This window comes from Cynocephalus volans, chromosome 11 (genome assembly GCF_027409185.1).
Source record: "Cynocephalus volans isolate mCynVol1 chromosome 11, mCynVol1.pri, whole genome shotgun sequence".
Taxonomy (NCBI): domain Eukaryota; kingdom Metazoa; phylum Chordata; class Mammalia; order Dermoptera; family Cynocephalidae; genus Cynocephalus; species Cynocephalus volans.
Genome location: NC_084470.1, coordinates 125,071,562 through 125,098,074, shown reverse-complemented (window position 1 = coordinate 125,098,074; position 26,513 = coordinate 125,071,562). Strand labels below are relative to the sequence as shown.

General features: G+C 52.5%; 1 protein-coding gene across 2 annotated transcripts; it reads right to left on the bottom strand.

Moving 5' to 3' along the window:
* Positions 1–4,478: 4,478 nt before the first annotated feature.
* Positions 4,479–23,795, bottom strand: TMEM9 (transmembrane protein 9). Of its 2 annotated transcripts, none has more exons than XM_063114429.1 (6): positions 23,759–23,795; positions 23,193–23,294; positions 22,069–22,160; positions 16,601–16,709; positions 13,743–13,874; positions 4,479–5,553 (listed from the first exon to the last, which is right to left on the bottom strand). In XM_063114429.1, exons 2-6 carry the CDS (start codon positions 23,256–23,258, stop codon positions 5,401–5,403), a joined length of 552 nt encoding a protein of 183 aa, XP_062970499.1. In that variant the 5' UTR covers positions 23,259–23,294; positions 23,759–23,795; the 3' UTR covers positions 4,479–5,400. The 2 variants fall into 2 exon arrangements, with proteins under 2 accessions (XP_062970499.1, XP_062970498.1); XM_063114428.1 differs by lacking the exon at positions 23,759–23,795 and adding an exon at positions 23,484–23,704.
* Positions 23,796–26,513: the final 2,718 nt, after the last annotated feature.

The window sequence follows — 26,513 nt, the reverse complement described above, 5'->3', positions numbered from 1 at the left end:
CCAGGAACTCGGGTGCCCTCAGGGCCAGTCTGCCTCCAGCCTTGGCTTCAGACACAGTTCTGTGCCTGGCGAGGGGGGAACCAGGGTCTGCAGGGCCTTCTGCTGGCCTGAGGCAGCTACAGCAGTGATCAGCCTCGGGAAGTTTGGAACCGACCTTCAACAAGGGTGGGATCTAGCGGAGGGGTCAGGGCTTTCTGGAGTCTAAAGGGCTGCTGATAACACTGAGCAGAATACCTGCTGAAGCTGCAGAACTTTGACTTGATGGGTAGGAGGTGGGGCCATAACAGTCATAACAGTAACGTGAGCAAGAAGAGCAGACACTTACTGAGCCTTGCACTGAGGGATCTTCCTAAGTGTTTCACGAACATTTCCAGCATACTCCTCACGACAACCTAGCCCAGCAGGGAGTTCTTACCCCATTTTGCAGCGAGGAAAGGGAAACATGGAGTTTTAAAATTTACTGAGCACTGCCTGGCTGGTCAGTGGCAGAGTTAGGATTTGCATCCAGGCTGCTGGCCTCAGAGTTCATGTTCTTAACCTCCCCACTTGCTTTACTAACTGGAGGCTGGGTTTTAGGGAGAGTTCAGCTCAGCCCCTCATAGGGCAGCCACCAGTGGAAGAGCACTACTACAGGCTAGGCTGGGCTGTGGCATTATGACAGATGAGGAGACTGGTGCAGAGGGCTAAGGGCTTGCCAGAGGGCAGAGCTGGGGGAGAACCAGGCCGTTTCCGGCTTTCAGGCGTGTACTCTGTCCACTCCTGGAGCCTTGCAGGAGCTGCCCGTGCAGTGGAAAGCAGATGCTCAGTGATAGGCAGCAAGCACAGGCTCTGCACATCCCTCTGCCCCGCTTCCATACTTCTTCAAGCTCTGCTCCCTCCTCAGCCCTCCAGGCAGGACATGAATTAGGGGAGCTGGTGGGGAATCCAAGTCAGCTCCCGCCCAGTGCCTCCTGCCCAGGGTGCAGAGCCTCATGGGGCAGCTCGGGATCAGCTGCCTGCCTGGCACCTCAGACCCAGCACCCACATGGGTGGGCACGCATCTGTAGGGCCCATCTAACTCTCCACGTCCAAGGTCTTGCAGGGGCCGTGCCCAGTAACTGGAAAGGGAATGTGGAGCCCCTGACGGTTTTGAAGGAGGGAAGTGATATGGTCAGATTAAAAGCAAGCTTGGGCCGACCCCGTGGCGCACTCGGGAGAGTGTGGCGCTGGAAGCACAACAGTGCTCCCGCCACGGGTTCGGATCCTATATAAGGATGGCCGGTGCGCTCACTGGCTGAGTGTGGTGCGGCCGGTCACAAAAAGACAAAAAAAAAAAAAAAGCAAGCTCACTGGCAGCTCCTAACAAGAATCGAAGTATCTATTGAGGAACTGTGAAGGCCTGAACTGGGGCAGTGGTAGTGGGGGTGGAGGGGAGGGGCAGATTCCAGAACTATTTGGAGGTAAAGTTGGTGGGACTTTGTGGGTGACGACATGTGAGCTGCAGACAAGCGAAGACTGAAGAATCAATGACCCCCAGGTTTCTGGCTTGAACAATTGGCAGGTGGTGGTACCACCAATTAAGATAAAGGACAGAAAAGCAGCCAATTTGGGTGCAAGGATGAGTTTAATCTTGGACGTGCCATTTTGAACAGGCTCTGGGTGCTTGGTGGGACTGTCCAACTGGGAACCAGACAGACAAGTCTGGAGCTCAGGGGTCAGGTCTGGGCCAGAGATAGAGATTCTAGAAGTTATACCATGAAACTACAAAAGACAATAAACTTTCAGAGGAAGCACTTAGACGTTAAACTTTAGGTTAAGCCAAGTAGGCTGAGAATGGAAGCCTAGGAAATAGCAATATTTAGGGAGAAGTGAAGGGATGGTCAGAAAGAACAGGGAGGCCCAAGAGGGAAGGTCTCAGAAGCCAAGTGAAGAATTTTGCAAAGGAAGAAGGATCAATGATGTCAGATGAAACAGAGAGGGCCAGAAATATAAGAACCAGTGACATCCTCTGGGACTGGCAGCTGCAGAGCCATCTGTGACCTTGCCGAGGGCTGTTTCAGTGAAGCGGGGTGGGTGAGGTCAGCCTGCACAGGGCACAGGTGAGTGACCGGGAGTGGACGGTAAAGGGCATGAAGACAGGGAGGAGACTCCACTGTAGCCAGAGGTGGATGTGGCGCCCACGGAAGATGTTTTTTTAGGGCAGGAGACTTGAGCATGTGGATGGGCTTGAGAAGGGCCAGGAATTAGGGCGAGGTTGAAGAGATGGTGGAGGTCCTGGGGCATAGGGGAAGGCTTGATTTTCTAGAAGTTGTAGGCAAGATTTTCTAGGGTACGGAGAAGGGGAAGTACAGCAAGTTGGGAGTACAGGAAGTTTGCCCCGTGGCTTCAGGAGTGAGCCTGAGGAAGGATCAACAGCCCCACCAGGGGGGTGGAAACCATGAACCGGCGCCACCTCCTGCAGCAGTGCCAAGACGCTCAGGGCGGAGCAGAGGTTGGGCTGGGCTGGGGTTCTGCTGGCAGATGCGTAAGGATGGATGCCAAGAAACCAGAGTACGGGCAGAGTGAGCGGGTCCAAGTGAGGAACGCAGGAAGCGGTGGCCTCTACCTGTCCACCTGCTTCCCTTTGAGCCAGGGGAGGGTTAGCGTCCTAACTGTGGAGACCAGTCCCCGAAGGCTCTGGTTCCCAGGGACAAACCCAACCTGTTATTTTTCCAGTGGGATCGATCCACTGCAAAGCAGCATGGCTGGTGGGGTTTTTTTTTTTAAAGATGACCGGTAAGGGGATCTTAACCCTTGACTTGGTGTTGTCAGCACCACACTCTCCCAAGTGAGCCACGGGCCGGCCTTGGCTGGTGGGTTCGATGGCAGACAGAGGATTTCTGAACCCAGCGACTGGTTACCTCAAGTTCTGAAGAACGTTACCTGATCTTTTCTGTCCTTGGCTGCAGGGGTTCTAATCTCTGTTTCAGATAATCAGCCAAGCAGTGAACCCTCTCTGTGCCGGGGTCCCTATTCTTTATTCACAGAAAGAAAATAAGGTGTGCTCTGGAATCATCTAGAAATAAGGGTTTTTTTGTGTGTGCAAAATTGAAATGTATTTAGATGTTTGGTTACTAGTTCAACCCTTGTGTAAAAGTGAACAGTTACTCCTAATCTTTTATATAAACGTTCATATACTGGGCTTATTTACATTTGGACTTAAGTTAGCAAGCAGCAGTTATTTGCTTCAGACCAAATACTTAAAATTGCCAAAGCCTGGTTGGATCACCTGCAGGACTTGCCCAAGACCCAGAGAAACACAGCTACCCAGGTTCCCCCAGAGAGTGTGGTTTTAGCGGGTAGATCTGACAATGTTAGACAGTAATTTCTGGATTGGTTATTCCTGACAAGTTAAACACCCATCTGCCCACCTTTGGAAAGCCCCACTTTCTTCTGCCTGTTGAAACTAGAGCACCCCCATATTGAAAGAATAAAATGGCCCACTGTAGCTTCCAAAGCAGTGCTTAGCGGGCACTGAGCATATGCCAAACAAACTAACAGGACAGAAATGTAATCAGTACCAGTTCCTCTGTCCCAGCCTTGCATTTATGACATGTATCCCCCCATAATAACCCCACCACAGACTTCCTGCCAGCTAAGCACACTTGCTCATGACCCTGCAATCAACGCAGACGCCTTTCAGCCGTGTCCCTTACTTGCTTCCAATGCCAACTCCCAAAGTCTCTGCTGCTCCTGGTCACCCCACCTGTGGGTCGCTGCACTCCCATTCCCTTGAGTACTCACACTTGGCTGTGAACTTTGGCAAATCTTTGCAAACTGAAACCTCCCACCTCAACTTGTTGTCTGGCCCCCTTCCCTCACCAAGAACCCAGCCTGGGGCTCCATACAAAGGCTCTCAACACGTGTTTATTTAGACAACACTGAGGACAGAAACTCCAATCGGATGAGCCTGGTCCCTGAAGATGCCTTGTTTCTGCCTGGGCCTTGGATCACCCGCTCACAGTACATCTCGGGATGGAGCTGACTCATTGCTGGGCTCCTCGGGATGGCCCCTCTGAAGCTGCTGACACTCCTTCTCCCGGGCAGCTGTTTTCCTGCTTGCTCCCCCTACCCCCAGCCTCTCCTAAAACCTATTGGTTTTCATTTGGGGATACTTATGGGTTTTGCAGGGAGCCCCATTTGCTGTATCTGTAGGACATTAGGGCAACATCGGGCACTGTACAGTGTTACGGAGGAATCTCCCACAAAGATGGAACAAATAAAATCTCAGGATAATTCCTGAGGGCCAGTTCACTTGGCTCCTTGCAGTGAGGGAGCTGTGAGTAGTTCCCCCCAGCCTGCAAGTCTCTCTGCTCATCAGGTGACTGGGCCTCCTCCTGGACCCCACTGTGGCTCTGCCATGGCCACCCAGACTTGCCAAGGTTCCGCTGGACCTACCGAGGACAATGCTCTCAGTCCCCTCTCTGGGACACTACACTTACCAAGTCACTTGTGAAACATTCTCTTAGTTCCCTCAATCTCTTAAAATCCAGAAAGTGAGAGAAATAAAACAATTTAATGATGGCTTCCTTGATTTACAAACAACTCTAAGATGACAGGACAAACATTTCTCTCCATGCATTGAACAATGAAATTCGGGGACAAGTGGCTATCCAAGGATAGGAGCTATGGCATTCAGACCCACTGCTCGTGCCCTTGTGTCGCACGGTCCAACCAACCGTCTGGCTCAGAAGCTGCAGACACTGGGGAGAGGTGGGGGAACTGCCTGGGTCCTGAAGTGGGAGTGAGGGGACAGGTGGCAGAGGAGGCAAGAATGCACGGGCACTGCCATGCATCAGCAGAGGAAGAACATGGGAGCACACCAGGCTCCCGGTGTGTCCTGAAGAGCACAGTGGGGCCCAGTGGGACCAGCTCTCCCATCAGTCATCCCCGGGACTGGAAGCAGGCCTCACTGGGGCTGGAAGGTGGCAGGAAGAACCACAACAGAAAGGAGGCACATGCTGGATGCTGGACCATGTTTTCCTCCCAAGAATGAGTTCCTGCTGACCCAGCTCCACCTTCCAAAGGGTAATAAAGTTCCCAAGATTTGGAACCAGAAGGATGGCAAGGGTGGAGCAAGGAGAGACAGATTCCATCCAATCCTGAGGCCACCTCAAATGTCTCTATTCCTTCTGGCCTTCCCCCTCCTCTCAATCCCAGAGGAGACAAGCCTGAGATCGGAGACCCCATCGCTCTTCCCTAATTAAAACAGCTGAGCACAACATTTCTAAAGAGGGGGAAGGAAAAAAGCCACGGGCTTTTAAAGGGAAGACCCAAGGAAGGCTGGCATTGAGGGAAGGGGAGAAGTGGCCCCCTGGCTCCGTCCAGCCCCAGAAGCTGGAGCCATGGCCTCCCGTCCTGGAGCCACCTGCACTGGCCCGTCTAGCTGAGCATCTTGTGCCGATCGAAGACCGTCTTCCGCTGCTCCTGCACCTGCAGTTTCCACCGCTGCTGCGCACCTTCCACGCGCTCCAGGACTGTGTTTGCTCGAGGTCCACTGAGGGACGCAGTGGCTGCTGCCACAGAGCGAGCGTCCTGTAGTAGGAAAGATAAAGAAGACAGTTTGGATTGGCGAGACAGAGGGGCCTTGGGTCCCAAAGGTCTGACGTGGACAGAATGCTCTGTGAGCAACCCCAAAGTCTGACCTCCCTAAGAGCTGTGGGCTCCCTTGTCATGTGCAGAGCCTAACACAGTGTGCCTGGCCTGCTGGAGGCTCTAGTGTCTGTAGAATCTGCAGAATGGGGCTCCTGCCCCTCCCTGGGGCCTGGGAAAGAAAGCACTCCAGGGGAAGTATGTTCTGGGGCCTGCTACTACCATGCTGCTAGCCAAAGTCAGGGTCCCAGCCTGAACTCCACAGGCCTATTCCTAACTCTCAAGAGGAATACTAAGGGTGGCTTCAAGACCTCACTTAGGCAGAGGACTCAATGACCTTTGTTGTCTGAGGAAATGCACCAGTGTGCCCCCAGGGCAGGTACCAGGCTGGAGAACTCCCCTGCCCCAGCAGCCATTGCCCAGGGGATGGCAGGGAGGCCAGGGGCTAGGATCTGGCTACCCTGAGATGGGAGCACATCTGCTCCAGGTGGGGGGTCTACTAAGGAGTCTGCACAAATCAAGACCCACAGGACCTGCTCTGTTGGGGGGTAGGGAAGGGCACTCCAAGCTGACTTTCCTTGGGAGAGGGGATGTGACATCACTCAGGAAGTCTGGCAGGGATGGGAGTTTGGAGCTCGATCCCAGCATTCCCATTCCAGAGACTGATCTGTCCCACTCCCTCCTTTTCCAGCTTAGGATAGCTCATCTCCTTCCCTATCTGCCTCCCACCATCCGCCTTCCTCTCTGCTCTCAGAACTGTTTCTGTCGTCAAAAGCATCCTCCCCTAATTACCACCTCTCTGCCTCTGAAGCTCCGGAGCCCATGCATTTCCTGCAGGACCCAAACCTGATCTTTGGGGAGAATTAGAGCCAAGGGCCAGGCCCACACCCCCGTGGGGATTTCCTCCCCAGCTCTCCGTGCCTCTCATCTCCTGCCACACATCTCTTAAGGGATTAGCACACCTCTCTAAGCCCAGAGCCGCCCAGTAAATGCAACTTTGCTTCTAATGCCCTGAGTTGGCACAGCTTCTGTCGCCAAGCAGCTGCCAGGCTGGGGAGAGGGGGGCAGTTAGGCGAGGGTAGGGTCGGCAGAGACTGAGCTGGCAGTGCATGAGGGGGCTGGCTGGAGAGGAGGCTGGAAGGGAGTTCATCATTGTCATCATTGCAGAGCTTGGAGTAATCCATCTGTGAGCGCTCCTCTCTAAGGTGAGTTAGGGATGGACACTGCCCTCTAAGAGCCCCCTGTCCAAGACCCTGAGAAAGGCTTCCTCTGCCAGGCTGGGTGAGGATCGGGCAGCGCCTGAGGGGCAAGTGTGTCAGCATCAGGCAGGGGGCGCGCTGAGCTTGGAGTCAGGACTCCTGGGTTCTGTAACACCTGCCCCTCTGGCTTCAGACTCCTGAGCCCCTCTCACAGATGGAACTACTGGTCCACAGTGGGAGCTGGCGGGGAGGAGATTTGGCCTCAGCCACTAAGCACCTGTGTGTCCCTGGACAAGTTACTCTATTTCGCCAACCTTCATTTTAGTAAGTCCAGTCTTTGAGACTTCTGTCTATTATACTGTCATCTAGTACATGTATGTATGTGCAAACACACACACACACACGCACACACACACACAGAGTAAAAAGAAGTTTCACAAAACAATACTTGGTATGATGCATTCTGATACTCTCTGCTCTGTTCCATTTCACTTTAAAAAAATCCTGGTCATGACTCATGAAATTCATTTCTTGACCTAATAATTTGTGACCCACAGTTTGAAAAACACTGGTTTCTGATTAGGAGATGGGTATGGAAAAGTTAATAGACATAAAGCACTTGGTATACTGATTGTCACACTGCAGGGGATCAAGAGATGTTTTGTTTCCTTCTTCCCCGGCAGTTTTAGCACAGAGGTTAAGATGACCTTAGAATAAAACAAACCTGGCTTTCAATGTTGGCTCTGACCCCTACTGGGTATATGACGTGGGGCCTATTCTCTGGACCTATTTCCCCATCCATGAGATGGAGACTGAAACAACTTCTCCTTGATGAGACAATGAATGTAAAGCCTTTAGCAGTGCCTGGCAGACACTAAGCTCTCAATTACCAGCAGCAATTATTAATACCAGACCCTAGCTCTGGGGTCTACCAGGCAGGCAAAAGGGTAGAAAGTTGGCAGTCTGCTGCCAGGAGGAGCTGGCTTTGAAAATGACCGTGGTGGTGGCACCACCCTTCAATTCCGTTCCCTCCCAGTTCGGCTGTGCCAACTGAGTGTTCCACAGTGCAAAGGACAAGCCTCCAGCGTTCTGTCTGTGTGGCCATCTGGAGGAGGGCACTGACCCACCTGGGAAGCTGCTGGCCCACCAGGACTTAGCCATCCTGGCTCTGGACTCTAGAGGAGCTTCTCTTCCTTCCTATTCCCAACCTTGTCCCTTCTGGGACCAGTGTCCTCATTACAGGGCCTCAGTGAGAGGAGCCTGCACGTGACCCCAGAGGCCAGCCTTTTGCGGGGTGGGGAAGCTGCAGCCCTGCCCTCCTTCCACTGCTCTGCAGCTCGGGAGGGCGTCTTGAGGAGGGAAAGCCAGGAGCGGAGCATTAAGGGAACAAGGTGAAATTCACCACATCACCACAGTTACCATTTGATTTCCCTTCATGTAAAGTCTTAACAAACAGCTCCTAAGTGGGGGGAAAGCTGCTGCTGAGAGGCTCCGTGTTTCCACTGCTAATAGTCTGATTAAAGGTATTAACGACTCCACATCTGGTCTAGAGACGGCCCAGCGCGGGACCTCACCCCTGCCTTCTCTGCAGTGGGAGCGGTGGGACAGGCGAGAGGAACACCACCCATTTCAGGCCCTTCTCCCTCTGGGGCTCAGTCTCTGGGTAACTCAGGGAGGCAGAAAGGCAGTTAGGAGAGGAGGTAGGTGGAGGCCCCCAGGGGACCAGACCACAGAATGATGACAAGTGCCACTATGCAGCAGGCACTGTGCTAGCGCTTCCTACAGAGGATTCCCAGGCTCACAACACTCGCAAGTGGGTAATATCATTCCCATCTTGTAGACGAAGAAATGGAGGTTCTGAAAGAGGAATCGTGCTGCCAAGGTCACAGAGCTGTTCAGCGGCTGAGTCGGGATTTGAACCCATGTCTGTGTATCTCTTATCCCAGGACTCAGCTGGGTCCCTCTTTGGCTGGTTTCTCCTAAGAGGGAACCTACATGGACAACCAAAGAAGCAGGTTGGTAGCTTTCCCCAAGGTCAAAGCAAGAACAAAGCACCTGTGAAGGAACCATGGATCAGGAACCTCAGGCAAGGCCTTCCTCTCCAGCCCTGGGACAAGTCTGAGCTGAGAAACCACCCCTGAGCCATGAAACTATCCCAGATCCAACCCACCCTAGGATGCCCAGAAACACTGGTTCTGAGTGGGCACTGGACTGGCCCGAGGCTCTCTGCTGACAAGGAGATGGAGGGGAAGAGAGAAGCCCACCTCCCACCTCAGAGGGCTCTCCCCACTCGCCCCCCACCCCTGAATCCCAGACATGGGAGCAGGACCAGGTGCTCTTGTCACCTACCTAGCCACTAAGCCTAGAATGAATGATCCTAGTGCAAAACTCTTTAGAAAGGGGACTACACAGCCTCTGAGTTTTCCAGGTTTAACCCAAATCCTTCCTGCCATAGTCAAATCCTGCTGCATCTCTCTGCTGTGAGGCTCTCCCTGATGCTACAAGTCACCTTCCTAGGACAGATCCAATCATGCCCTTTCCCTGCTCAAAAACCAGCCTACCGTCCCCCACCTGCCCCGTCCTCCCACCGTGCTGGTCCACGAGTCCTTTCTCCACCTGCGGCGACCACCTCACTACACGCCTTTGCACCCACTGCCCCTCAGCCTTCCCCCAACCAGCAGAACGCTACTTAAGTGTTAAGACGTGATCAAAACATCTCACGTGTAAAGATGAACACAGCTTTCCCATGCATTATCACAACACTTATGTTGAGGTAAGAACTGTTACACTGTTCCAGATTGAGAAAACTAAACCACAGCGTTGGCACCGTGGACAGGAAGAGGCAGAGCTGGGACTCCAACCCAGGACTGTGATCCCCAAGCCCTGCTCCTAATGACTGTGCTGTGCTGCCCCTAATGGAGGTTCTAGAAATGTCTACTGGATCGTGCACCTTTCTATTCTGTTCCTGGGGGAGAGGAGGCCGTCCTATCACCCTCATCAGCTGCATCTTCTCCATCTTTCACTGTCAGTTTCCTAGGGCTGGGGTCCCCAGCACACAGCTGCTCACCCATCCTCAGACAGGAAGGGAGACTGGTCCTCAGTGGCCGAGTCTTCTCTTCTCCCCAGTCCCTACACGTTTCCAGTCCCCTTCAACACCACCATCTTTCCTTGTTTCCTGCATACCCCTCTGCCACAGGGGCCCAGAACTACACCCACCGCCCCGGTAGGGGAGAGCTTTGAAGAGCCCTTCAGAGCTCGGGGGCCCATGCTGTGAGCAGAAGAGCCATCCAGAGCCTCAGAGAAACCCTTATTTCTCTCTCTTCAAAGAGGCCCAAACCTGCACATCTGAAACAGCTCTGTTTGCCGTTGCTGTCCCAGCAAACAAGCTTGCTTCCTCCTTTCAAAGGGCGTCTGAGCCCAGGGATTAGGCCTAATGCTGCTGGAATCCCAGGGAAAGCAGCGCCCAGCAATCAGGACCCACTGAGGCTCTGCCAGTGCTTTCAAAGGGACCATGACAGGCTTTCATCTCCCTCCACAGACTCGGGCTGAGGCTGCGGGGGAGGCCTCGCCTTCCTCTTCCAGTGCACTGGCCCCAGGGCAGGAGAGCTCCTGGCTACAGGAATTGGGGGAGGGAACCAAGGGGCCCCCAATCCTGAGAAGTACTTCGACCTCCAGATCTCACTTCTGCTAAGTCCCGACTCCTAGGGGATCTGGAAGCCCCTCAAACCTAGAGTTTTCCTTCTAAGGTCATCAAGTTGTACAGGCCTAGGTGAGGAACCCTAGAAAGGCGAGGACCTTTTAAGGAACCCTAACAGGCCATGTTCTAACTTCCTTGCTCTTGGGGAAAAAGCCAAATCCCTCCAGCACAGAAGAGGCCTGGTCTTCTTTGTCTCCTTCTTAAGGGACACACTCTCCAGACCACTAATCAACCCAGAGACACAACTACGGACCTGGTCCTGCCACTGCTCAGCTGGATGGCCTTGGGACCCCTTCTCCCTGCCGCCCAACATGACATTCCTCCACCTCTTTCCCCATGTGCACTCAGAGGGGTGGGCCAGTGACTGTCTCTTACTGCCCAGGACTAGGGTCATCGGTCTCTGTAAAGATGAGTTCGTTAGGTGCCATTCGGCCTCAGGGCCCTATCTGTCCTCCTGCAGCAGTCCAGCAGTCACCCTCCCATCCTTTCTGAGCTGGCTCTGAAAGTCCCCCTCTGCCAGGAAGCCTTCCTTCCCAGACTTACATAGAGAAGGATGACTTCCCAACCATGTCCAGTAACGAAGGGCCTCCCAAAGCACCCAGCTCTTCACCTGACTACCCACCTCATAACGCCCAATCTTATCCACAGCCTTTACGTCCCCTGCTCCTTCACCTGGTTTTGGCTCTATCTTGGGGCTTAATCCCCTAAGGGCAGACAAAAGTCTTTGTAACCTCAACACAGTGCCACCTGCAGGATTTCTGAATACAGTAGGAGAGAAACAGAGCTGCTGAGCCACAGGACACCACAAAGAATCACCGGAGGCCAGGAAATGGAGGTGGGAACCTCCTCTACAGCATGGAGCACAGGCTCTCAGCTTCGACCTGAATGCTGCCTGTGATGTCCCGCTGCCCTCACAGCACTCGTTACAAGGGGCTGGACAGCACCCTTGCGAGATAATCCTTCCTCCAACCCAGCCGACCCCTGCACCCAGGAAATGTCCACCCTCTGATACAAGTACTGCCTCCAAGAACTAGACTGACCAAACCTAAGTCCTCCTTCATCCCCAAGGCCCCCTCACACACACAAACTCCAAGTGGGGAGCACCCCTGGTCTCTTGGGAGAAAGAGAGGTCTGGGCTCAGACCCAGAGACAGCAAGTCCCCCTCTGGCTCCATATCGAGGACGGCAGGAGACACAACGAGGCTGTGCCCGAGAGCCATGCATTCCAGGGAAATCGTGGCGCGGGCTGTGTAATCAGAGGGCTGCATCTCTCAATTACTCCTCCAGCCAGGACTGCAATTACCACATTACCCTAATCACTGAGTGTTTATTAGCGATGCTCCTCCCCTATCAGAGCTGCTATTACTCTACATTAATAACCAGGTAGGCATACCAGGCTTCCTCTTGAACACAGACCACCCAACTGCCAGCGCCACCACCTCTCAGGCCCCAGCTCTAGTGCGGCAAGGCTTGTCCCCTCTGCTCCACCTCTGGCCACACTCATGTCAGCAGGAGACTGTGGCAGACTGGGAACGGTCCAGGCACGTAGCCCAGTGAAGCAGCAGGGCTGGTGGGAGCAGCCAGGCTTCCCTCCCTGACCTGTCCTTGTCCCCCCTGCTCATGCTGGCCCTGGGCAGCTGCACACTTACACCTGAGCCCCTGAACCCTCTTTTTGGTGGGAAACTTGCCCTTTCCTGCCTCCGATCCAGCACCTGAAAAACTAAACTATGACTGACCAGTGATAGTTCGTGCCTGGTTACCTCTAGTTACCTGCAACTCACAACCTTACAAGAGAGCCCACCCACTCCATCATTAGACTACGTTGTCTACAAGAAGACTCCTTCCTACATTGCCTTGTTGAATCCCCCTCTCTTAACTCCCAACTGTGGTCCTTCTGTCCCATAGGTGAGGCTCACCCTGGGTGAAGCTAAGCTCTCTTCTACAAACATCTGAAGGCAGCTATCACGTGCCTCGTTGAGTTTTTTTTTTTCCTTCAAGCTAAACACAACCCTTTCTTCAACTAATTCTGCCAGGATATGGCTAAGATGCTTCACCAGGAGACACTCCTCTGGCTACATACGAGTTCAATCACTGCATCACTCTGTAAATAAACAGGAGGATCTTCTGGCGAGGCCCTAGGGACACAGCTCAAAGACACAGTCCACCTCTGGGAGCAGAAAGTGGCCGTGAGCCCTGGCCTGCCTCAGACAGCACAGCCTGCAAGCAGCCCACAGCTCGATGCCATCTCGCACCGCCACTGGCTGCTGTGAGCATGTAAAGGGCCAGTGAGAGGCATCTGGGTTATGGATTCATCACCCCATCAAGGAGATTCTGATGGGAGTGCTGGCGCATCACAACTCTGCTCAGCAAGAGCTCACAGAAGAGATCTTCACCCAAGCCCTCCTGTCCCACCCTCTGCAAGTCATCAGCATAGGGATGGATGGGATGAGGGCAAGAGAGACTCTTAACTGTGCTGGGCCTGGCCCACCCTGCCAGCTCTCCACTGACGCATGAGCTCCTGTGAGGTTTGCAGGCTGTCTGGCATCAGTGGTTTCCCATCGTCCTTATCAGATAAAGACAAAACCCTTTAGCTTGACATTTGAGGCCTTCAATAATCTGGCTTAGGTTTACTGGCTAGCTCTATTTGCCACTATTCCTACATGCCTACCACATCCTCAAAATGCTCGAAATTCCTCACATACACAAGGTGATGCTGCCAGCTGGCACACTACCTACCTAACTCCTTTTCAGCTTTTGAAATCCTACTTTTCCCTTGGGAGCTTGAAGCTGTGCTTTGCATTGAGCAAGTGTTCAGCATTGTGGAATCATTAAACAAAAGAATAAACCTACTGCCTCCAAGTCCACCACCAACTTGTCAGCAATATCTGAGCAAACAGGATGGTATATGTATCTATGTGTGACCGACCCTGTTGCTTCACTTCCCTGTGCCTGGAAACACAGCGTAACAGGAAGACCTGGCTCCCCCAGCTGTGCACGGGGGCTGCCTAATGCAAGGTGTCAGGAAAACTCAGGGCCATCTTCTGCTTCATCTGGAAGGGCAGAGGGCAGTTCCCTTGTCAGTCTGGGTGATCTGCAGGACACTGAATAGGAGAAGAGCACCTTGGAGCATGGCAGGTGTGGGGCAGAGAGGAACGGGCATGCCCATCCCCACTGAGGCCCAGGTGATGCTGTTCTGGGCTTTGCCCTGGGGACTCGAATGCTGGAAGTCCCAGTTACCTCATTCTCCTCCTCATTATGCAGTTGTTCAGTGTATGCATCTGGCTTTCGAATCAGAGGGTCCACCAACATCAGGAAGGCCATGTAGAGCAAGAGGGCACCCACCACAGACAGGTAGATGACAATGATGACCTGAGGAAGAGAAGCAGCATGTCCTGTGAACCAACAGCCTGGACCAGGAAGGACGCCCACTTCTATCCTTGCACCATCATGCTTGGCTGGGAGTGACCAGAGGTGATGTGGGCTTGGAAGGAGGGTGCCAGCAAGGGAAAGGGGTGGTCCTGCTCCACGACTGACCAGTCTGTCCTAACCCAAGGGAGCCCACAAGAGCCATTAGTTACCTGGCAGGCATAAGATAGCAGACTGGTGATAAAGAAAGAAGTCTGAAGCCTGACACCCCAAGAGGTTCCCGGGGTGGGGGCTGGGGAAACGGGGCCCACCTGGCTGCAGAAGAATCTACAATGAAGGATGGAAGGCCATCAGAAACTAAGGGACAGCAAGGAAGAACCAGCTGGTGGAGAGGCTGGAAAGCAGAGAACAAGAATAGGCCTGGGCTGGTGGGCTCATAGCCCACTGCTGAGTGCAGGACACACGTGGTGGGCAGCTTCTGTCTGAGGGCGCCCACCTGGCCCACTCACGGCACACTGTTGTGCAGGGCGGGGCAGACTGGCAAGGTACAGGTGGTAGAGGCCCCATCTACCCTGCCACCAGCCACCCTGCAGGGAGGGGAAAGCCAGGGCAGAAGAACTCAATGAATCTCTGACACAGCCTTGCAAGTTGGAGTAATTCTGTTTTACAGAAAAGACCGATTCAGTGAGGCTAATGTAAAGTTTCTCAGTATGGGTGCTCTGGGCATTTTAGGTGGGACCCCTCTAAGACATTTAGCAGCCACAGTCCCTGTAATGGTGTCAGTCAGGCACCTCAGTTTATTGGGACCACAAAAGCATCTTCACTCAGCTCTAAATGCCCCCTGGAGGCAGTAATCACCTGACTGAGAACTGCTAGGCTAAGTCATCCTAGATCCCAACGCAAGTACAGATTGAGCATTCCTAATCCCCAAATCCCAAATATGACGTGCTCCAAAATCCAAGACTCTTTGAGCACCAACATGACACTCAAAGGAAATGCTCATTGGAGCATTCTGAATTTCAGGTTTTCAGGTTAGGAGTCCTCAACTGGTACGTATTCTGCAAACATTCCAAGATCCAAAAAACAATCCAAAATCCAAAACACTTCCAGGCATTTCGGATAAGGGATACCCAACCTGTAAATGGGAGAGATGAAGGTGAGCCCACATTTGCATTCGCTGACTCCATCTCAAATGCTTTTCCTACTTCTACATGCTGGCCATCGCTGCCTTCTGATCCCAGCCCCGGCCCTCGCTTGACTGTGAAGAGGAGTGAAGAGAAGGACAAGCAGCTTGGGATTCACACGTTTACTGCCCAGCTCAGTCGACAGCAAAGTTCAACTGGACCAACTTCCTCCCTGCTTGCGGCATCAGTGTTCACGCCTCTGAAAACAGGGTGGATAGTCAGACCTCTCACCTGCACCCCAGGGAAGGGGGATGGAGGCTGGGTCTCCAATGGGCTGAAGCTGGGGGGCGTCTCCCAGGGAGAAGGACTGGAGGGAAATGTGAGGGATTAGGAAGCTGTGTCTGATGAGGTCCCAGTGCCAGGAAGTCCCTTCCCTGATAAATGGGGAGAGGCGACATCTGGCTCTGAAGTGAAGATCTCAGGCGTCTGGTCCCCAGAGGGCGGGGCCCACTGGAGTGAGTTCAGAGGAGCAGGTCGGCTGCAGGAGGGGCTGCAGGAGGGGCTGCAGGAGGGGCTGCCTCAGACCCGAGGATGAAAGGAGTTCAGTCTGCACACCTTGACAGGGTGATGACTTGAGGGAGGGGCAGACGGCTGCTTTCTACCCAAACAGTGAGGACACAGAGGAGCCGCAGCACGGGTAGAAGGTTGCAGCTCCCTGGTGCAGGCAGGGAGGGACAGCAGTGAGGATCACCTCTCCTCCACACTTGCCTCAAAAGGAGAACCGATGGAGGATTCCACGGTGTCTTTAAATTCATGAGAGATTTTTTCTGATGCTATTCTAGATCTTCAGAGGACAAGCAGAAATAAGCTTACAAACTGGAACAGGAAGGGCTTATGTCGGAAATCAGTGAGCCCTGCCTGGCCCACAATTATTGGAACCTACACTAGGAGACCGTGGTGGGGGCTCTGGGGAACAAGAGTCTCTGCCAGGGTGGCTTCAGGGCCTCTCCGAGATGTGGTCCAGTCCTGCCTGGTGCAGAGGACTGGACAAGGACCTTGTGGTGTCCTTTCTTATTCCCTATAGCCCAAGTGGTCGATGAGAACAAGGTTCAGGGAGAAAACAAAAGTAAGCAGCCTGATGCCGCTCGGCCCAGGTCCCGGAACCCAACACCCAGCGCCAGTCCGCAGCTCTGAAGCTTTTGCAGAGGATCCTGATGTCATCTTGGAGGGCAGGCTTCCCGCCCTATTCCCAGCATCGTGCACAGTGCCCAGAACAGCAGGCACCCAAAAGAGATTTATTAAATGAATGGAAGGAGACAGAGGAAGGGAAAACTGGAAAGAATGGGATGGAAAAAGGAGTCCCAAGCAGCTTTCCTGGCTGTAATGGGACCCAATGGAAAGATGTCAGAGGAGAGAGCTGGCTCCCAGAAGGTGTAGGACGTGGGTCCCTGTATCTGTACTAGGCTAGCCCAGAAGCAAGTCTCACAGCCAGTTGGAGTGTTCTGACATAAAGCAAAAAACTGGGGTGCAGGATAGCCAGGGATTGGGGGAGGGGGTGATAGTGCATGGGGACTCCCATGGGGGCTCCTGCGACCCCAGAGCTACCTTGATGGTGGTGGTGCTGCGCTCCTCGTACTTGCACTCACACAGTAGGCAGTAGGCTTCCACATCGTGGCCGGGCACTGGCATGGGCTCCACCACGTGCAGGCAGTTGCTGCAACCAACAGACAGACAAGGCCATGGGGTGGGGCTGTGGGTAGTCTTGAAACCTCAAGACGAGGGAAGCAGGCAGCCAAGGAGCTGAGAGGCAGGGGCTGGGCAAAGGTGAAGGGTGCTCCCGGGGGAAGGGGATGGGCAGAGGGTTTATAGAGGGTCAGGATGGCAGAAGTCCCTTCCCAACCTGCAGCCTCATGGCCCTGCCCCTGCTCATCAGAACCAGCTCTCCAAACTGCATCATTGCCAGTTATCAAGGCTCTCCAAAGCTCTGCCCTCGGCTGCCTTCTTGTCACACGCAATCTCCGCCCAGGTGGCCTCGCCCATTCCAAAGGTTTCCACTCAGAGGCCTTAGGTTAGAATCTCTAGTCACGACCTCTCTCCTCTTATGTACAGCTGCCTACAGGAGTCACCACATGAGTGTCACATAGGGACCAACTCCACACCCACCCCTGTGTACCATTTGCGCCCAACTCCCCAGGCCCGCAAACTGGCTTGGTGGTCTGTGTTCCCAAAGGCAGAGAGAACCCCGGCACCATCCACTCCACTGAGCAAGCCAAGCCCTGGGAACCATCCGCCACTGCCTCTTCTCTCACCTGCAAACCCCACAAACGACAGTGATTCCACCTCCTTAAACACCTCTAAATCTTAGCTCATCGTTTCCTCCTCGGACACCTGACCCGGCCTCCCTACTGTTCTCCTGCCTCAAGTTTAGTGCTGGCTAATACAACTTACCTTCACACACAATCCTACCAAAATGAAACTAATGACCAGAGCCATGTCACTCTCCAGCTTAAAGCCAATCCATGCCTCCAGAGCCTCCAGGGTAAGGGCTACCCACTCAGCCTGGGGCCTCGCCACACCTCATTCGAGCACCCGCCTGCCTGTGCAGCCCGATCTCTGCCATTCTTTACCCTTCTCCCCAGCCTCCGGCCAAGCTAATGTGCTAGATTGTTCTCTAAATGAACACCATGCCACACCCTCACCCAGGCATGCATGGCTTTGCCCGCTCCCCTTCCCACATTCTCAAGATTCTACTCAAAGGCCTGCCTCTCCCCAATAGCCCGCGCCCCAAACTCATCTCATCTCAACCACTGCCCCAATTGCACTGCCCTGGAATCCTACCTTTATATCTACTGTAAATGTTCAGTTCCTTGAGGACAAGGGTCAAGTCTTATCTGTCTCTAGATTCCCAGTGCCTCTCACAGTGGTGGCCAGAGCAGGGCTCAGTAAATAAGTGATTGCCAAATGAACTACAAGTTTAAGAGTAAGCCTGCTTAGCCCACTTCTACCTAACAGTGCTCCCAAGCAAGGTGGGCTAAAGACCGCAGGCACCACATTTTAAAAGAGGGAAACAGACTCAAGAAGGCAAAATGGCATCTTCTTGGTGGTGGCGAGGCCAGGACCCCAATCAAGACCCTTAGCCTCAACATCTCTCCAACTGCCTCTCAGCCTCTGTGCTTGCACTTGGCTCTCAATTCATGCCCTGCTTCCTCAGATCAGACCAACCTGGGTGCCTCATAGACCACACCGAGCAAGCAAAAGGCCTTACAGCCAGCACCACTGGGAAAAATACACAAACCCGTCAGAGGATCGCAGAAGTGCTATAATGGACAGCCAGGCCTGGGCTCTGTCCTGGCTCTGCCACTAAGCGTCTGTCCTGGGCCTGTCCTCTCTGCCGTGAGATGCAGCGGCTGCACCAGTGACCTTTAAAAGGCCACTCCAGCTCTGACAGGACTCCTGCAAGAGTCAAGCACAGTTCCCTAAAAACAAGAAGGCCTGTTCTTCCGAGGTGTCAGGATGGGTTTCCAACAGAAGCATCAAGTGTGCGTGATGCGAAGACAGTGTGCTGAAATGAGAGTGGGATGTCCTCTAAAAGACTCTGTTCTAAAAATCTAGTATGTGGCATACATGAGTTTATCTCAACTCTGGTCATCCCAGTTCCATCTTTGGTAGCAGCTTCCAGCCCATTGCTCCCTGTTGCAGGGAACAGCCTTCCCTGCTGTAACTAACTAAAGGCCTGGCTTTCAGGCCTTGCACACTGCTCCTCTGGGGGAGCTGATGGATGACACCAGATCGTCACTCCTGTCCCGAGGGAACGTCCAGCCAGTTTCTACAAGCCTCCCGGGGATGGGACTCCTCCTCCCTTTCCTGAGCCACACGGGGTCTTGGGTTTGGAAGGTTGTTCCAGCACTGCAGTGGGATCTACGGATTCTCCACAAGGCCAAGGTGCAGGTGTCAGGGGCAGCTGAGAAGGGCCAACTGAGTTCTTCAGTTTAGGATCCTGTTACCCAGGGGAGTCGGCTGTCAGGGGGAACGTGGAACTGTGATAAGGAGCACATTTATTTCTGCTGTCTCTGGCTCTCCTGGGAACTGGTGAAACTCTAAACATAAGATTGCTCCCCTGAAGGTCTCCATTTACCTCTGCAGGATCAGTGATATCAAACGACTCCACAGAGTGGTCAGGGGGCATTAAGGAGAAAGGGTTAAAGAGAAAGACAAGTTGGGTTTCATTCTCTGCTCTTCTACGTATTCTGTGATTGTAGGTAATTTCTTTAACCTCCCTGGACCGGTTTCCTCATTTATAAATGAAGCCTGAACTCGAACAGCATCTTTCAAACTGTGCCCTTTAGGGTATCACGGGATCCGCCGCGCAGGAGGGTGATGGTGATGAGGGAGAGGTTGAAGGACGTTGCCCTCTCAGCCAGAGCAAGTATGATGTTATGCTGTACACATTTTGTGTTTCCAGGAGATTTTGTTTGTAGAAGGTTCTATTTTAACAAGTTTGAAAGGCAATGAACTAGCCGACCTATCAAGTTCTTTCCTCCTGGAGGACTGTCTCTACAACAAATCTTGCCAGACCCACCAATGGGGCAAAACTGTGGGGGTTTCAGTTTTTTTTACATGCCTGTGGTTATAAACTCTCAACACTAGGTGGCACAATACCAGCAACACAGGAACTTCCATGGCTGGGCCATTAAACATCGGACTGCAGCTCTGATGGTTCTGGTTTCACTCTGCAAGACCGAGAGGAAGGGGCAAGTGTTCTTTCAGCAGGGGATCAATTCCACACCAGAGTGAAATTTAACAGAGACCTGGAGATCCAAGCAAACTGTCCTCTTTCTCTGACCCTAGCACTGAAATGCTAAGATCAAGGTCAAGGCCCCACTTCTAAGCGACTCCAGGCAAGCATATGGTCAGTGTGGCTGGGTCCTAGAATCCTGGCATCTTAACTCCCAGCCTCAGCTTCCACCCACCACCCTTAATGGGACTGTTTGAGGTTCTCGAAGTAAAACTGTTCATCAAGCAGCCTCCTAACTCTAACTCCTAATATGAAGAAGGAGATAAACTACAGCCTGAAAGACCTTAGCAGGACTTCACTCTCTGCGGGCATCCGAGCTTGGGTTTTCAGGCCACGCTGTAACTCCAGGACAGAGAGAGTACTACTAAAATCTGCCGATGTCTGCCTGCACAAGGGGCATGGGATGTAGCCTTGTTATATGTTGTAGGGCCAAGACAGCCCATCCAGGTGTTTACTGATGCTATTTGAACTATAACCATAAGATACAAGGAGGTCACTAGGGCTCCTCCCAGCCTTTATGTCTTAGAAATTTGTGAATCCATCAGAACAGCCAGATGCTGAGGGAAACAAGCTAGTAGTTTGGGAGGAGCCTAAGTTTTCTCCAGCTATACCGTAAGCTTGACGATGACTAGCAATGTGGCCTTAGTAAGGCATGATAATATACATTAATAATGACATCAGCTAACATTATTATGTGCCAGGTACTGTTCTAAATGCTATACTTATGTGTGCATGCACATGCACAAATACACACACACACACACACACACACACACACACACACACACACACACAGCACTCAAAAACTGCCACCATTTTACAGATAAGGAAATCAAAGTACAGTGGAGATTAAGTAAGTTGTTACACAATTAACAAGCGGCAAAGCTAGATCTGAAGACAGGAAGGCTGGATCCAGAAACTGTACATCTAACTAGACTGCCTCTCAGAAAATTAGACTATCTCAGAGCTGGATATTCAAATGGTTTCAAAATTCTCAAATGTTGCTCTGGGTCAACTGCATCATAAGCACCTAGGGAACTTTAAGAAAAGGTTACTACCCACAGGCCCCACTCCTCCCCCCATTACAACACTGGCTGAATCAAAATCCAAGGGGATGAGGGTTTGCTGGGCATCTGTTTTTTCTCAAAGCTCACTTGATGATCCCAACACACAACCAAGTAGAGGCAACACCAACCCAGACACCCCCATCTGATGTTAATTCCTTCTACAGTGACCTCACCCCATCTGTGCTCAGATCCCTCCAAGGATGGGGCTCCCCAGCTCCTGAAACTGCCTCGATTAGAAATGCTCCCTCAGGGCCGGCCCATGGCTCACTCGGGAGAGTGTGGTGCTGATAACACCAAGACCATGGGTTCGGATCCCTATATAGGGATGGTCGGTTCACTCATTGGCTAAGTGTGGTGCTGACAATACCAAGCCAAGGGTTGAGATCCCCTTACTGGTCACTAAAAAAAAAAAAAAAAAAAAAGGCTCCCTCAACTCACACGTAAGTCTGTTTCCCTGAAGCTTTCATCCAGTGGCCCCAATTCTACACCTAGAAACCACACTGAACGTAACTGATGCCCACGAGCACCTGCTTCCACACGCCCCACCTGCCACAGCAGGCCAGCCCTCCTTCTGGTCTTGCTCAGCCATCACGTGTCCTCAAGTCCTCTCCTCTTCAGGCTATCTCTAGCTCCTTAAACCATTCCTTCAAGGACAATGTTTTGAATCTTCCCTTCACCAAGCTGGCCATCTCTGAATGAATTCTCTATTTAAAAGTGAGGAATCCACAAATGAATTCAAGACTCCAGGAGTATAATGCAGATTCTTTTTTTGGGCATCAGTCTCTGCAATTATAAAATGGGAACAATATCCACCCCATCTACTTTACAAGGTTGCTATGAGACTGGCACAGAATAACACAAGTAACAGAGCTTTGCAAAAGCACTAAACATCCCACAGTATGTGGCCAAAACACCTGTCCCTCCCAACTTGTCTAGAACCATTTTGCATACACCAGTAAGGACTGAAATTCAAAGCAAAACAACAAAATCCACTCCTCTGACCAGGAACTCCTCAGCTGGAATTCAAGACATCTGGACCCTATTTCTATAGCTAGCTGATAACAACTATGGATTGGCTTTATGACCATGAACAAAGTGTTCCTTAGGAATGGGAAGAGCAAGCTTATCTTCCAAGGGTCCAAGAAGTCTAGGAAACACCCATAAATTCAATCGGGTAGAGCAGCCAAAGGCCAGCGTGTATAATGCCTTACCAGTCCTTCTGTGACACATTCTGGTTGTAAATGTGTCCACTGATGTTTCTATAAGGTGGACAAATGCATTTGCACCGGATATCTTCAGAACTCTGGAATAAAAAGCACATATACCTGGGTTCAGGTTCTAGCAAGTATGCCAACTCTCAGTTCCCTGTGTCATCAGGTGACATACGTATGCTCTTGAGCTTTCTCCAATCCCCAGTTCATCAAGGACTGTTTCTGTAGGAAGGATGCTACATCAAGGGGTCAAGACAGAAACTGTCCAGGTGGCAAATGGGACTCACAGAAAGCTGCCTAGGAGGGAGTGGCAAAGACACAGTCCTTCACCCTGGGTCCCACACTTTTGTGTGCACCTCTGTCCACTGGGCTCGGTGGCTAGCCTCTTTCCCCCCACTCCATCTCCAACTTCCTAGGCTAGCGTTGGGGGAAGGAAAAGGGCAGGGATGAATAGGAATAAGTGGATCATTTCTGTGGGAATACTCAAGCAACCCCTTTGAAAGTTCTTCCCCTCTGGAACAGGTAAGAGACAGCACCACCAATATTTTTATTCCGCTTAGGAATTCCTTAGAGAGAACGGAAGCAAACCCTCAGACTCAACCTTACTTCAAAACCTTAGTCATCTTCAGAATCTCAAATTCCATAGGCCCACTCACACCCAGCTCCAGGTCATTTACTCCTAAAGAATGGAAGTGATCTTGGGAGTCCCCGCAGTTAAGTGGGTCACCCTCGGTAACAAAAATTTTGATTTGTACAGGACTTTACACTTAAAAAACATGTTAACATTATTATGTAATTAGATTCTCCATAAGTGCAGTAATAGATATAACCACTACTAATTTACCCTGGAGCCAGGAATGTATGGAGAACTTCCCCACACAGACTTCCCTGCTGGAATTCCACCCCCACTGGTCTATCTGATCCAGACTGAACCGGTGCTCTGTGCACCACCCTCTCCCCTCCCTCCACCCTTAGGGAGGCCCGCAGCCATGCGCCCGAGAGAACATCCCCACAAGCATGGCCCATAGGCGAGTGGGGGGCAGGGCCTGAGCAGCGGCTACCTCTGGGGGAGCCCTGTGGGCAGGACAGCCGTGCACGAGGTGCTGCGGGCTCACCTCCCTCACCTTGTTGGCTTGAGCTGGGGGCACCAGCAAACACCCGACCACGGCCACCAAAGAAAGGAACTTCATGCTTATCAGGCTTGCTGGGCCAGCAAGACCAGACACCTGGAAAAGAGAGTGGAGCTGAAGAAGGGAACGGTGCCACGCTACAGCCGGCAGGCGGGGCCCCTGAATCGTCTTGCCCGGACATGGGAATGGACTCCTGGCCGGGCTCCAGGATTCCAGGGCCTCCTAAACCCGGTCGCCAAACGCTGCCTTCCCTCCCCGCCGAGTCTCTGGTTCCCCATTGGCCACCTGCTGGACCCGACCGAGGGGGTCTCCAGCTGCTCCGACAAGGCCCGGCCCCGACTACCGCATCACGTCCCACCGCCCTCCGCCATCTCCGCCTCCGCCCGCCGCGGGAGTTCCTCCCCGCTCGGGTCCGACGGGAACTTTGGGTGCAGAGTCTGGGAGCCCCGATCCGACAGCAGAGGCCAGTGCCCACCACGCCCAGGGGTCTTGGGCCGAGCTGGGACCCCCCGGGCTCCCGCGACAGCCTGCACCCCTCCCCCAACGCCCGGTCCACGAACCTGCAGGCCCCGCCGCAGCTGCGCCAGGCCCAGTCGGCCCCGCCCCGCCCTGCTTCTATTGGCTGCCGGAGCAGCCTCTCAGCCCAACCTCGCTATCGCCCAGGCAACAAGTCCCACCTTCGCTTGCGCGGGGAGGTTCCCGCACAAGGGAGAGGGAAGCATTTCTCAAACCCGACCAAATAAGAAGAGGAAACGGCGAGAAGTTGGTAAAGGACCCCTCAAAATGATTACATTGTGTAATGATAAATATGGTAATTATCCTGATTTGACGATCACGTATCGCACACAAGTATTGATATTCAACGCTGTACTCCACAGATATGTACAATAAGTATATTTCAATTCAAAAAAAAAAAAAAAAAAATTAGAGGCAACGTCAGCCTTGCAAACTAGGAGCGGGGAAAGGGCTTTCCTTTCCGCGGCCGGTAGAGCTCCTCCTGCAGTGCTTCGCCCTTGTATTATACAACTCATCTTGTTCCATCTTGCTGTGTTAAGGAAAAAGCACTTTATAAACTATAAGCTGTTAACAACAGTAATGATAAAAAGAGATTGAAGGGCTTTGTTCTCATTCACAATCTGGAGATGTTATTTAGGGATCCACATTTTTACTGCAGAGGACTTTAGCGGCACCACTTCTACACCTACACACACACACACACACAATCACACCACACACACACACAATCACACCACACACACACAATCACACCACACACACACACAATCACACCACACACACACACACACACACAATCACACCACACACACACACACAATCACACCACACACACAATCACACCACACACACAATCACACCACACACACACAATCACACCACACACACACACACAATCACACCACACACACACACACACACAATCACACCACACACACACACAATCACACCACACACACACAATCACACCACACACACACAATCACACCACACACACACAATCACACCACACACACACACAATCACACCACACACACACACACACAATCACACCACACACACACACACAATCACACCACACACACAATCACACCACACACACACAATCACACCACACACACACAATCACACCACACACACACACACACACACAATCACACCACACACACACAATCACACCACACACACACAATCACACCACACACACACACAATCACACCACACACACACACAATCACACCACACACACATAATCACACCACACACACACAATCACACCACACACACACACACACACACACACACCTGAGGAGGAGAAAACCGGGCTTGGCGAGGAGGTGGCGGGCTAGGGCTGTGAAGAGTGTGCAGCAGCCCTCAGCCTAGTCCCCTGCCTGAGGTGCTGGTTCTGACCTGGCAAATTGGGGCAGGGTCTGTGCAAGAACAGGCTGCTAAAAGGCAGAGGTGAACCTCCTGCCACCTATGTTGAAAAGAGGAGTCATTTGAGTCCAGGGCAGCAGACCTGGAGCGAGGACCCCTGGGCCTTGGTCCTGCCACTAAGCAGCTGTGGTACCCTGGAGAGGACGCCTCCTCATCTCTGGGCCTCAGCTTCCTTATCTGTAAAGAGGTGGTTGGATTCTAAGATCCCCTTCAGCTTTGATAATTTGAGATTCCTGGGGGGTGGATTAATAGGGTCCGAATTTGAGGTTGGTGGCTGGAACCAGCACATGGGCTGGGTCCGGGTGGAATGAAGCCCTCCTCAGGCACTGTGAATGGTGGTAGGCACTTGTCTGGAGGTAGCTGAGTTTGTGTTTGTCTCTCCTACTTATGTCTCATTCCTCTATGTCCTTACCACCTGGCAGAGTGCCTACACTTGGTGGGTGCTCAGGAAATGTTTGCTAAATGGAATTAGGCAGAATTAAATTAAATCTAGTAGGGGCGGGGGAGACAGGAGGCACTGTGGTGGGATGCAAAGCTCAGGGGCTTTGGAGCAAGAATGAGCCGGGCACAAATCCTGGTTCCTCTCTTCCTAGTTGTGTGAATTTGGGTAGTTGGCTTATCCTTTGTGGAGCCTCGGTTTCTACATCCATAAAATGGGGATAATATTACCTATATTCCAGGGTTGCTGTGTGGGTATAATGAGTCTATATATGCAAAGAACCTGGGACAGCATCTGGCACAAAGAGGGAGGCTTTATAAATGGAAATGTTAGTCCATTCTGGATGTCAGAGTGGCTGCCTTGGCGAGAAGACTGGGGCGGAGACAGGATGCTCACGGGGGCAGAGAGACAGTGCAGGCACTGGAAAAACACACTCCTTACCCCCCATACAGCTTCTACATGGAGGTAGGGACCTTCAAGGGACAAAAGCATAGGATGAGTATGGCACCTTCAGTGGATGACCCTCTGACACTCAGTACTGAAGACATCCAATGCTGAGCTCACCATCTTCCCCATCAAACAGAAGTGAGGCTCCCCGTTTTGGTATAACACTGTCATTCTGCATTTCTCATTCCCAGACTGTGATGTCAAATTATCTTTGACTCCTCTCTCACCTGTGTCCACATCTAATCTATCTGGGTGTCCTCAAGAGGCAGCCATTGTCACCCTGCCTGTGTCTGGCCTTGGCTAGCACTCTGCTCCCCCAAATACACTCCCTTCCTCTGTCCTGTTTCCATTCTATCTTCCTCCCATCCTGTTTTCGGTACACTGCTTATGGCTGATAATCCCTGGTAGCAGCACCCTGTCGCATCAAATCCAGACCCCTCCACCTGGCATTCAAGCCCTGGTTGTCATCTCTGCCC